This window comes from Apostichopus japonicus, chromosome 4 (assembly GCF_037975245.1).
Source record: "Apostichopus japonicus isolate 1M-3 chromosome 4, ASM3797524v1, whole genome shotgun sequence".
NCBI classification, from domain to species: Eukaryota; Metazoa; Echinodermata; class Holothuroidea; order Aspidochirotida; family Stichopodidae; genus Apostichopus; species Apostichopus japonicus.
Genome location: NC_092564.1, coordinates 13,731,421 through 13,745,673, shown reverse-complemented (window position 1 = coordinate 13,745,673; position 14,253 = coordinate 13,731,421). Strand labels below are relative to the sequence as shown.

The 14,253-nt window shown below is 36.8% G+C and overlaps 1 protein-coding gene across 21 annotated transcripts in view; it reads right to left on the bottom strand.

Annotated features, from left to right (window-relative positions):
• Positions 1-14,253, bottom strand: part of LOC139966515 (bromodomain adjacent to zinc finger domain protein 2B-like) — a 96,163-nt gene that overhangs the window by 39,948 nt on the left and 41,962 nt on the right. For all 21 annotated transcript variants that reach the window (XM_071969626.1, XM_071969616.1, XM_071969605.1 and 18 more), the window contains 2 exons: positions 4,557-4,691; positions 2,187-2,431 (listed from right to left, as the gene is read on the bottom strand). In XM_071969626.1, coding sequence (XP_071825727.1) covers positions 2,187-2,431; positions 4,557-4,691 — 380 coding nt within the window. The remainder of the gene's footprint in view (positions 1-2,186; positions 2,432-4,556; positions 4,692-14,253) is intronic.

Genomic DNA, 14,253 nt, shown 5'->3' with positions numbered 1-14,253 from the left:
TTGTCTAAGACTTTTTAAGGTTATCTTCGTTTTATGTTCAAAGTTTGAGAAGTTCAAATTGCAAAACAAGGATCATAAACCACCGGGGTAACTTTATCGAAACAAAAAGAGTTCCTGTAACTGGGTGGTCAGTCCTAATATTTCTCCTTACCCTGAAAGATGGTAAGTTTAATTCTATTGCACTGGCAGTATCTTTGATGTAAGATATCATAAAAGGCAGATTTGTCACAATGTTCAACTAAAGAAACAAGGCAGGAAAGAAGAGTAACGAATTACCTGCTTTTAGTTTAGCCTGTTTCTTGTCCTTATCTTCAATATGAAATATAGGCCAAAATGGCACATCGGATGAACTTTTTGTACATCCAGGAACCGCATCCTTTATGTGCGACTGTTCACAAAGAACCTTTAGTATCTGTTCTAACAATTCTCAATATACCACATAGCAGAACAATTGTGAGAAAAATCATCCTTAGAAATATCATTCTTGAAAACAAAATTTAACTTGCAAAAACTTGGAGTTCAGAATATTTACTCTGTGATAAGATTGAGAACTTCTTTGAAAACTTTGAACCACTGAAGGGTGCATCATAGGAACAGTATCATGGAAAAGATGTTTATTTTGCTCCAAAATTTAAAATATCTGTACTTTGAAATAAAAAAGTATAGGTAACAACAAAAACCACTAGTTTACAAAGTTTGATGTCAAATTCACTTTCCCAATTTTCAAATTTTTAAACAAAGTGCCAAGGAAACTAGCTATGACCCTTTTAATTGGTTGCTTCAATGTCTTGATTAATTGGAATTGGCCAAAAAATGGTAATTCCAAGAAAACTGAAAAATAAAAACGAACTGCGAAAAAAAGACAAGAATTCTTCTTATTTGCTATATTTAAGGAAGCAGGGGTAGGGGGGGGGGGGTTAAAAACAAGCATTTTTTGGCATTAAAAAAGGAAATGAAATTGAATTTTCTAAGCATATACAGACTAAAATCACATCACATATTAACAGCGAATAGTACAGCTATATGGATGCAGGGATTCAGTTCAATGTACATTTCACCATGTATTAAACAAACCACATGCAACTTCAAATATAATAATACAAATTAGATTTGTGTCCCTCTCTCCCAATAAACAAGAGCACATATTTCAATTTTGTTTGAAATACTCAACTATTAAACGAAACAGAAAAATGTCATACAAAGCTTTGAAAGATTCTCCAGACATATTTGAAGTTTTAGGGTAAACTTTTGTTTGTAGATTCTTTGCAATTTACTAATGGGTGACAAAATGAAAGGGAAATGGAAGGGATTGCGTGTTATGAAAACAGTGAAAATGTCTTATCATGTATTAATCCCATTCTAAATTATCATGAATTGTAGAGAAAATTTACCATCCAGCAACAGCAAGGGTGACACTTTCCACAATTGTACATCATGAAATGTTTTGCCTATCTGATATTAGCCAAACATGGTGACCAGATTTAGCAAGTTCTCTCAGCAGATTACTAGCTGGGTATCTACAGATGATAACGACATGCTATGATTGCTGAATACCTCATCTTAAACTTGAGCTTCCCAACAAACCTCTCTTAAATTAATCAAGAAAAATATAGATAATCAGCAATGTTTTCAAGGGCCAAACTGATGCACACTACCTCTTTAAAGCAGCATATTGAGTTTTGGCAAACACTTTGTGGTATTTTTTCAAGATATCTACTGGTTTTGTTGACAGCACAAGCATGTTTATAACATGATTGCAAGTGATCAATTTTTGACAACATTCACAAATTTTGAACACAGTGAACTGAAAATGAGATAATATGATCTCATTTGGACCCATGTTAAAGGTTTGTGAAGAGTTTCATTCCCCACGTTCAAAATCTCATGATCATATGACCGTAGGCCCCACCCCCCTCCCCCATGAGTTTCCAAAAATTATTGGAAATCATTGTTTAAAATATAAATTCAATTGATTTGATACATGGGTAAAAGATTGTTCAATGTATACTGCTTCAAAGTTAAAAGTACAACAATTTTCTTGGCAGGCAAATTAACATGATCACTACTTGCTACATTTGCGGGATGACACAGATGAGGCACAACTCATGCAAAGGGTGGGGGAAGGGGTTCGGGTATTGGTGCAAAGTATAGGTGGGGGAGCCATATAGGGTGGTGCATTTACTCACAGGAGTCTCCTTTATGACTGACACAGCAGTCTTAGCAGATCCAAGAGGCATGGCGGATGCCGCCTTAACCATTTCACTGATGGAGCCATTGTGGTGGATACCCATAGAGGTAAGATCTCGAGGTAAGCCTGACATAATCACAGAGTCTGACCGTCTTGGGCGACCCCTTCTTCCAGAGCCTCTAGGTCCACCGGAAGTTCTACCACGACCGCGACCACGGCCTCTGCCCCTACCACGCCCCCTTCCTGTTGATAATGAAAAAGGGTACAAAATTGGGTACACATTTCACCTGCAAAAAAAGTGGTTTGAGTAAGGTCACCATAGAAAATTACAGGGAATGTGCAGACTGCGATTAAAAGTTAGCCCTGGAAAAGGAGCAGACGAAACTACAGATGAAAACATTACATGGGAAACACTTAAAAAAATTAACAATGTCAGATAACAGCTACTCCATAGCACCAGTAACTCAACAATTCAAACCTTGACAAGCAGCAGTAGAATACCTTTTGTTCTTTATTAATTATACACCTATATGACATCGTTAAGCAACTTCCTCAAAGGATAAAGGTCACTGATGAATAGAGACCCGGCAAGTGGTGTTCATAGATTCAAATATCACTCCTATTAAACAAATGTACAAGCCAGCTCAACAGTTGACAATAATTCAACTTGAATCGGGGAAGGGGAGGAACAGGGGAAGGGGTGTGACCTACAAGGAGGAAAGCAAAACTTGCTCATTATCTTTATGTACAGTAGAAATCCAACAGTGACAATCCCAATACCTCTCGCTCCTGTTAACTAAAAATGAATAATAAAGGACTGGTGGTTTAATCAGAAGAACTTTCTATAAACCAGTAAATAAATCACATTCTCAAGTTTGACATGTAATAAAGCACTGCATGGTCATTAGCTGTGTGTGTGTCCACAGTGTTTTTGTAAGACATTTTGGATGACATATGATGAAAAATTTCTCATATCTTACTTGATGAATCATTGCAACTTAACAGGTAAGAACTATTATTAGCGGTATTAAGTCAGAACCGAAATCATTTCTAGAAGACGAGAGTCCTTCATGTGAACCTCATAGAGGCTGAAGTTAATGGTAATCTAACCCCTTAGTCTGATAAAATAATACATATGTGTTAAATAGTTGCATACAGTGACAGGAGGCTTATAAAGGGTACAGAAAACCTATTATTACATGAGACTTGTGTGACTCATCATCAACAGTTAGGAATGGACAGAACCAATAAAAACATTGTTTTTAGTTTCACACCTTCAGGAGTGGTTTTGACAATGCATCTCAATATACCAAACAAACAAAAACAAAAGGGAAAAAGACACAAAGATTTTAGATGTCTAAAAAGATGACGGATAAAATTCTTAAATGTCTAACAACAAATGCGGCTGGTTATGTTTCCAACAATAAATTTAAGTAAGCCATATTTCATGTTCTATAACAGCAAGTATTTAACTACTGTAGTACACTGCTTTATATATATATATAAGTCTTGCTGAATATTTACATTTGTAAACAAATTCATTCAACTTCCAAAACTCTCTACTAGGTGCTTGGCATTTTGAGTGGTATCATGAAAAGGAGAGCGATAGACTGGAATGGACCGTCCAGTGGAATGGAACGGTCACTGGAATGGACCAGTCAGCCAAGAGTGTAGTTGTTGCGAGGAGAAAGGGCGGTGAGGAGGCCGGAGGGAAGCAAATTTACGCAATTCTTATCATAACTGTAAAGTAGGATGGGCCTTGGTACATCTGCTATGAAAGTGTTATAAGGTTAGGTTAAGTGTTTATATTTTTGTTTTAAAAGTCTAACTTGCTCTCTTGAGATATTGAACCTCTGCCAATACACACAGATGCAAGGAAAGAAGAAAAATGGTGTACTCATGTGCAGTTTGTTGAACCAGCCATGGCTGTTAGGGACCTCATCATAAAATTGATATTTATGGGAGCAGTGGGTGGGGAGTGGAGAGGGGGAACCAGACCAATTTTCAGTGTAAGTGGAATTGTAGTCAATGCTAACACCCTGCCAACTACCATGGTTGCTAGGCACCTCAACAAAGATTTCAGATTGTGGGGGGGGGGGTGGGGGGAGGTGAGTTGTTACAGGAATCAGACCAATGTTCACTATGGGTAACATTACCACCTATAGCGACACCATATCCTGTTTACACAGCAATGGTAAACATAACATAGACTTGAAGGATTACTTTAAAATCATACAATGTTTCATTCTTCCCTGCCTCCCCTGCCTCCATCTCAAAGTACTCCGAACTGAGCCCACATCAATGGATTCAGCTTGACTGTCTCTCAGCTTGAGGTGAAGATATGTATTATTCATACACCATGACCTACCAGTTGCTTTCAGGAGGCTTTGAAAGGATGCAACGTCTTGGGTCTGTCCCAGGGTCCCTAGTGTCGAGCCGAAGAGGTTTGGCGTTAGTCCGGCAAGTCCAGATGCATGCTGCCACCAGGCTGCGTTATTACTCCCTGTAAGAAGAGAATGAAGAAACGCAGAGGATGAGTCTAGATTCGCAGACGATGTCATCCCATGATTCCAGTTTATTCAAACAAAACAATAAAGAGAATGTAGAAGAAGGATATGTATTCCAACCATCCAAGTGATATGTAGCCACCGAACAGTCGATCAGTCAGCCGTAGGTAAAAGAATGTAGTAAGATACATACATCATATGGTACCTGCTTACCTATAGTTCCCACGACCAAATACTGTCATGGCAACATCTCAGCATAAAGACTTCCCTTTGTAATAAAAATTCAAAACATTTTTTTTTTTTTTTCAAAACTAACTCAGATCAAAGTTATACAAAAATCTAGATGCAAAATCTGTAATCCTTAGATAGACTTTCAAAGTCCTAATCAAGCCAACAGTCAACAGATATCAGCATGCCATGGGTATTACTGCATACCAGGGAGAGAGCTCATATGGGTCACCAAACCATGCAAACAACAGCAAATAAAAAGGAAAATGATGGAAATGGCAGACCACAAAAATCTAAATGTTTCAGTTTCTATATGACAAACAGGTATATTAGGATATTGACAATATTAGGCATAAATCCTTCATAATTCATGTAATATTGATGAAAACACAACCCTGTAGTTTAGAGACATTATTATTATTATTCTGTAACTTAAGCATGGGTTTACACATGGTGGGATGCTGTCCAGTGTCTGCAGCAGTGTTTATTCAAACCATTCCTCAAGACAAATATTATAACACTTGAATTGTCTACAGGTCTGAAAAAAAGGTTAATGAAATTCGTAATTCATATCAAGTGCCTTCTTGGAGGGCCAAGTCAGACCTTGTGGACAAATAGGGTCACAGGGCCTCCTTTTTGAAATCCTTATGTTGCCTTATTATTCTCCTAATTCTCCCCAGTCCCAGGGACTGAAGCCCTCATGGATCGTCCCTCTTGCCAGGCCTGTTTGTACCTCCCAAAACAGAGGTTGCATCCTCTATCTTATAGATTTATCATCCAAATGGTCAATTCTTAGACATGACATCACTTCCAGTTCCATGCAGTGTTAACAATCAAACAAAACATTGAAAGAAGCAGAAAGCATTTGGCTACACAGAATTCTAATGCATTGACCTCATGATTACAAGTCTTTGTATTCTACTGACTGTGTTATCCAGTCCTTACTCGGTGGCAACCCCTTATATAGCCAATACTTGCCAGTGGTGAACACTAGGGTTTCAGCTAGAATCTCTGTCCAAGAGTGTTAGCTGGGGTCCTTCACCCTTACTTCATCTAAACTACACTTATTTGAGGCAAAGCCATAACTGTATTAAAGGTTAAAGAGAAGGCACTATGACAGTTCTTTGAGTGAAATAAACCAGATTAAAAAATATAGCCATGTTGGTAATCATTCAGATATTTCATGCAAAAACACGTATGTCTGGAACTTGTTATCCGTTGGTTCAAAATTTCAAAACCAACCCATCGGGGACTACTGGGGGCACCCCTGAGGGACTCCTGGGGCACCCCTGCACATTGTGGGTAATGGTTTGGGGAAGGGGAGGGGAGTGGGAGGGCAGGGGGAGGGTGGAAGTTGTTCATGACGTTTATCTCTTTCACATAGACCAATAATGATGATGCTTGTGGTTTGTGTCTCCTTTAAGCTTTTCATACATACCTATACGTAAACAAATATTTGCTTTCAAACGATGATTTCACACACAACATGATGACATGATCATACAAGAACATGTTTTTTCCAATTCATACACATTAATGTTCTAAACCAATGTGTTTTCTTAAATCTAGTGAACTTGGGACACCTTCCATGATTCTATATTGCATACTGTAGGTCAAACAGCTGTGTCATACATACTGTGTACACGATGTAACTATTAATCAGATACCACTTCCATGGTGTGAGGTGTGGATGAACACAATGTTGTCCTTTGTACATAATGATTAATACCGTTTACGATTTGGAATTTAGAGATCTAAACAAGCAGACAAACAGTTTGGAAGGAAGACTTTCATAAAAGTCACATTTCCTACAGCATGTTATTTCATATGAGGTTGTTATACAAACAGTGAACTTGTGTTAATGCACAATTGAATACACTAAAACCAGAGCCAATATCAACTTGTCAAATATATTTCATAGCAGAAAAGACTTGTATCAAAAATTCCCTAGGTATACCAAAGCCTCCAAATTCTCTAGGTATACCAAAGCCTTCAAATTCCCTAGGTATACCAAAGCCTTCAAATTCCCTAGGTATACCAAAGCCTTCAAATTCCCTAGGTATACCAAAGCCTTCAAATTCCCTAGGTATACCAATGCTTCCAAATTCTCTAGGTATATCAAATCCTATAAATTCCCTAGGTATACCAATGCTTCCAAATTCTCTAGGTATACCAAAGCCTTCAAATTCCCTAGATATATCAATGCTTCCAAATTCTCTAGGTATACCAATGCTTCCAAATTCCCTAGGTATACCAATGCATCCAAATTCTCTAGGTATACCAATGCTTCCAAATTTCCTAGGTATTCCAATTTCTTCCAAATTCCCTAGGTATACCAATGTTTCCAAATTCCCTACGTATACCAATGTTTCCAAATTCCCTAGGTATTCCATTGCTTCCAAATTCCCAAGGTATTCCATTGCTTTCCAATTATTGCAAACAATTTTTTTCTTCTGTTACATTTTCTAAATTACCACTCCCTCAAGCTGGCTATCCTTGAATCAATTTTGAGTCATGTGCATATCACTTACACATAACAAAAACTCTTTACTATCCCAAAGATGACTTTAACATTTATCGTAATAAAAAAAATATATATATTTCTCCCGTTACAGTGCTTTAACTTTGAATAAATCATTATGACAAAGATACCTGCATAATTTGCAGATCATTGCTTACATACAGCTCCATACTATATTTCTCCTTTTCATTTTTATTATTGCCTCTGTTAGTTTTCTATTCCTTTCTTTATATACCAGCGTTAGCTATTGGCACACAACATACACAGCAAATGTTACCAGCAAGAGTTAAAAAAAATTAAAAAGGGGGAAAGTGAGAGAGAAAGAAAGACTAAACAAACAAAAAAATATGAATTGGAACGCAATTAATCTAAAAATGTAATGTTTCGTAGCAAGATATGTCCTGATCGGTATTCAACCAGGGAAACGTTTAACAGCCTGAATGCATCATCAGTTAGTCATGCAGTGTGAGAGAGGCTATATATATGTGTTCATATGATAAGCGTTTATATAACGGAGGGATCTAATTGGCTATTGACAAGAAATAACATCTCTGTATCAAGGCTGTACAAATGGCAGCTAGATATAAATTATACTTTACAATGGCAGGTCTGTATATATGTACCACAATGAATATTTGTCGACAAACAGGTCTGCCAGTTGTCTGTACTTTGATGCGTATATGTTCCTTTGCTTATCATCCACGATATAGTGATAGGGTCACATGTTTGAAGATTTTTTTTTAATTTTTTTTATTTTTAACTTCCTTTTAATATTTCTTTTCTTGGATGGTTGAGGTGAGAAGCAAAGTAGATCAAAGCAAAGTGAAGTGAAATGGAAAGAGATTTTGGTTGATAGGGCAATATTTTACTAGAATTTGTCAAATAAAGCTGCCATTTTGGGAGTAGGTTGTGAGTTAGTATCCTGTTTCATAGTTACACACTAAGTTTACTAAGTTTTACATACATGTGCTTGTTGTAAGTCCTCTGCGACTCCTATCTATCACACTTATTATCTCTGTATTAAGCTAATAAAGAAAATTCTTGTCCCACAAATTATTCATTTGTACTTCCGCTGGCAAGTGTGCAGCTTTTGCCTCATTACATCATTCCTTGGGCAATTAAAAAAAACAAATTTCTGTTTGGTTTCCATTTTTTTGGCCCTCAGTTTTCATTAAATATTTGCTTCTTTACTTTCCCCACAAAAAAATGAAAAGAATAAAAAGAGAGACTAGAAGATTCTTAACTTGTTTTTACATTATGATTATTTATCGTTTGCAATTAAGATGCTTATGAAGAACAACTTTCCCAAGCATGTTAGAAGAGTCAGTTCCATTTTGGATATATATACCATGGTGTTTTAAATACTCACTTCAAACATTAGACAAGAGCATACAGATTTAGGCAAAACAGAAAATAGAAAAAACAGCTATATATTGGGACAAATTGCCCAACCCTCCAAGGTTCTAACAAGACATGATATCTATGGTATGTAATCTGGGAGTATCTGCAAGCTCTAACATGTTCACTATGTTTAAATATATTGCCCAATGTATTTCATCCCCAATCCATTATCTTCAGAACCATCATTAATTAGAATATTTAATACCGGATATGTGGCCTAATTTTGTCAAATTTTCCATCAGTTCACCCAATAAAACATATTTGTTTGGTCGGTCAATATAATTTATTCAAACACTTCCAAGCTGTTTTTTGAAGCTGATTTCTCAATACGTGAACCAACCTACAAGGGACTGATTAGATCTCTATTGTTTGCCAGGTAGAGTGACCTGAAATTCGTGAGTTGGGCAAGCTTTAACTGACTCTCATTCAACTAGCATGGCTAGCATGTGACTCACAAAGCTTAAACACATCCATTTTTCCACCAGATTTACTCAAGATAACCAGTCAGATTATAGCATTGATCAGTTGCTAAAAGTATCTACTGAGTGGGGTTTAATTCAATGTTACGAAGCGTTCGATAAACACGGCAGGCTGTAGGCCGCACATCTAGTTCACAGATTAATTCGCCAGAGAAATTAGGCTGCATCTTGTGACATTCATAGGTATCACAAGCAGCGTAAGAAACAGCAATTGAGTGTCTTGTATCGTTAGTACATAACACAGGAACATTCTGATCCGTACATGAGGCTCTTGAGACTTGATTCAGACTTCCGTATCCACATGGAGGCTGGTGACGTAAGATCAAGCTACAAGCGTGTTATTTTGCACTTGATTCGAAGGTGATATGCGACTTTCCATTTGTCTCTCAGCCTGAAGAATCAGTGAACAATCATTGAGTATGCCACTTGTGTGATCATAGTCCAAGTTCCTTTATATGTGAACAGTTGTCTACTTGTTACTGGATAGTAATACTTAAACTGTCTGTTACAATGTTCCTATAGTCCTCAATCCATTTTCACACACATATATATGTATGTATACCTTGAAGTCATTGCTTGCAAACTTTGTGTCAGGTGTCAGGGAAAAATTTAGTATTCACAATTTCACATTAATGTCATTTTGTGTAGCAACTTGAGGTTGATGAATCTGATTTCACTATGGTTCTCCATGTACAAAAGGTGACATGAGCCTTTGCATAATTTGCATATATAGCATTCTGTCCATTTGGTAGAGCATTATACTCCGCGAACACGGCTAAATTATTCCTATGGACCAATTACGTGTACAAAAGGTTGATATCATTTTTCTCTTTCCAAAACCAAGATTTTTCTTTCCAAGAACTCGGGACATAGGCTAACGAGATTTGACATTTTCAGGAATCTATATGACAGAATAAATATTCACTGAAATTATGAAGTCAGGAACAACTCGTTGGAAAACCATCATAACAATTTGACTCAAGTTCTTTAAGCAGAAACCTTGACATCCTTAACAAAGTGTTTACTTTGCCTCAATATTATCAGCCTTGGCCCAATTTGCAGGTTAGGCCACCCATACAAGCAATAAAATTTTGATATTGGGTTCACACATCCATGTAGCAAACAAGCCTATAACTTAAAACTTTCATAGCATGTGAATTGGGATATTATGGGACTAGCCTCAAGTTACTCGCAGAAACATTGAATAAAGAGAACAAACTGTACACATTTTGTACAGTTAATGTATTTTTAACATTAAACATCCCAAAACTCCCAAAATCCAAAAGTTTGGAGGATTCAAGTAACAAACAGTTTTACATTTTCAAGTAAATTATCGTTCCTTTAATGATCAAGATTGTACTACCAAACTGTAGCAGATTAAACACAAAATGCAACTACACTGGAAAAGGAATTTTTCAAAGGTCTGTTTCTAAATGAGACTATACTGTGTGGATTTCCTTGTATTGTAATGTGGATAACCCTTTCCCTGTTAAGTGGATATGACCCTTTTACCTAAATCCTGTGAGAATTTTGTTCGCTAACAAGGAAAAAAAACACACATAATAAGACATAACTAATATTCTAGTTCTTTCTTAGTATTGTACCCAAATCATAGGGTATGAAATGTACACAGTATGGGGTTCTTGAGTTATTAACTTTGAGGACCAGAGAAAAACATTGGCTGGAGCAGAGGGCCAAACAAGGACCAAACTTATACTTATACCCAGATGTATTGAAGTTGTAGGATAGGCTGGTAGGGTGCTCAAGCCTAACCAATTAAGGGCTCCACACCCAAGCTAGATTGTGGTCTGAGGTTTCTTCACAGGCCAGATTGAAATCTTTTGCAGTCCCGGTTTGGCCTGTGGGCCTGCTGTTTATTATGAACCCATGCTCTAGTAAGATCCCACTGTTAAAGAGATGTGACTCTACTTTTATATAAATATATATATATTCAAAGATCAACATGTGATACCTTTCCTACTACTCCCTGACAGGTCCACGGTAACCCTCTAAAAGGAAGTGACTTTATATAACGTTACTTCAACATGGTGGCTATCGGTCATCACATACTCTGCCATACAAAACTATTTTAAATTGGCCCTCTTTTCGAATTAAATAAACACAAATGTCCAGATCTGAATAAAAAAACATTAAGCTTGATATGTTTAATACAAATTTCTCAGAACTGACAATGCACATGTGACATATGGAATGGAAAGAAAGAGGATGGTAAAGTTAATGCTTCAGACTTGAGAACTGTTGGTAGTAATGGACTCACGATAACCAATGGCATGAATATGCATTTAGTTACACATGTACAGTATCAACTCTGTTGACTATGGGCAAGCATGAACTTGAAAGCAAAGACATGAGGCAACATCAGCAACAAATTGATGTAATAATGATAAAATGAAGAAAAAGAATGATAGCAATTAAGACAAACGCTGCCAGCCAATTGACTTTGCAATTTTTTCCCTGCCCCAATCTCTCTGTGTCACACCCTCTGATCCTTAGAGGAGCTTAATAGGATATAAATGAGGTAATGTGGGGGAGAGGAAGGGCCGGAGGAAGGGCCACTGACAGCTGACGCACCTACAGTACAGTACAGGTCAGGTAACAACAAAAAATGATAGCATGTATGAGATGCAGGATGAAGTAAAAATGTTAAAATAGTCTAGAAAAATAAAACTGGGTGGACACAAAGACAGTGCTATCGCAATGCCCAATCTGCTCTCTCCGTTAGGCTCAATATGAATTTCGACCAAGTCACACTGCTGAAGCAACACTGCGGAAGGTCAAATTGTTCAACTCGGCCGGATGAAGCATTCCAACATGTAACTATTCTGGTATGTATCACCACACCGTGGTGGCACCTGAGTAGGGGAGCATGTGGCAGTTACCTTTCACTCATAACAATTTCCTAAGTTGTCTCTCTCCCTACCCCCAGGTTAGCTCTGGTAAAACAAAATTGTGTACTTTATATGAGTGGGTTACTGCTGTAACAAACTATTTGCTCCCACCAAACTGTTTGTGCTTGCTTGCCATCCACTATTCCCCCTCTCCCCCCCCTCTTCCCCCTCCCACCAGCGACCCCCACTCTGGAAATTCTGGTGTCTCCGCTACTATCACAAGGGGTTTAGATTTACTCTGTGTATCCATAAAACTCAGATGGGACATTACGGTCACTAAACATAGTTTAGAATAACATATATATGAACAAGAGCACCACATTAACACATTGAAATGATTTCATTTGATCATCTTGACTTTTAAGTAGTTTGAAATACAAGAGTCTTTTTCTCCAGCTTTACTCCTACATCATTATAACTAAATTTGGATGCAGAGCGTTCACCCACAATTAATGGAATGTTCAGTTATGACAAAAGCTATACATTCAAGGCAAGCCAATAGCTATATATATTTCCATTCGCTGGGTCACACTTCACTGAACACTTTCTTTTCATGCTTTCATAATCCATAGTCTGTGATGCTTGCATTATTTGACTAAATTAAAAACATGGCTTGTGTGGGATGCAGGCTTTAATATTTATACTTTAATTATTAATTCTCTCTGAAAGTATACTGAAGAGATACGAAGCACACGTAACAGTAAATTAAGCACAGTATTACAGCAGGAAAAGGATGTTTTCACAGTGTGCATGGTACAAAGAATGTCTGATAGAAGAAAAAAGATTATTTGTCACCAGGGTTTGGATCACAATTTTTTTTTCTATAAAGGATGTAAGATGATGATTAAAAGGTAATTGGATTTGGAAGTCAGTTGCTAAGCAGCCACATATATTTGGATATATATGTGTGATGTAAACCAGAATGATTTTTGTGGCTTTTACTCATATTTTCATTTTTAACAATTTAAGCTCGTTTCAGTCCTGACTCATCTATTTTGATCAATTTACAGTAAAAATCCAATCATATCAGTGTAGTAATATTTTTGTATTGAATTTCCTCAAAATAAGTGTTAATAAAAAATAACAAATTTGCAATGCTCAAAATATATAACAGCATTCGTTGGTTCAAATGAGTGAGTTACATAACAACAAAAGAGAACAGAGTAAAATTTTGAACATTTCTGATATGTCTTTTTATGGATCAGGATTCAACATTACAGCATGAATTGGTGATGATGAATTTTTTAGAGTTTCGTGAAATCCTTAATTATTCACTACGATTTAATATAATAATTTGCTTCGTGGAAAATGCATCCTGATGGCATTTCTTACTTTGATCATTTGCAATCTTGCTTTGAGCAGATACCCTGTATGGTTCACGTTTCAGTACCGCAATATAAATTAGACAAAAGACCTGCTTTCACTTTCATGGAATCTATTACGAGTTTATAGTTACTCAATTTAGATTGAGAAAAAAAAAGAAAGAACGCTGTATTATAGCAAGAGTAGTCCAGTACTTGTGTTGAGATAGGTATTAGTTAGGGTTTCTCATCTAATGAACACAATTTCTTTTGAGGATAAGGGCTGACAGTGATCATGGTATATATTCATTTTTAATAGCATGATTGTTGGAGGGCTAGAAATTTAAAAGAGATTGTACATCCTCATAACTTTGATTCCTACTTTGTACATTTGAACTCTTACAACTGCGACAGAGACAGAAATCAGTCTGTACCCCATCGTTAAAGAAAGAAGGGTGACCAAATTTGGATCCATCCGGGTCCAAAGCCAACAGGCTAGTGACTTCTTTGCTACAATCGATATGAAAACATTTCATACTAGACAGCACACAAACTTGTGATTGTCAATGGTAGTTACCAGGGTGCTTGAAACACACTATGTTTGATTAACATACCAAGTACAGCAGTAGCTTCTTCCTTTATCTCATTTAAAAGGTTTTCAGACTTTGACCTATGTTGACCTAAAATGACCTTTTTCTTCAGTTCCACCAATTCCAATA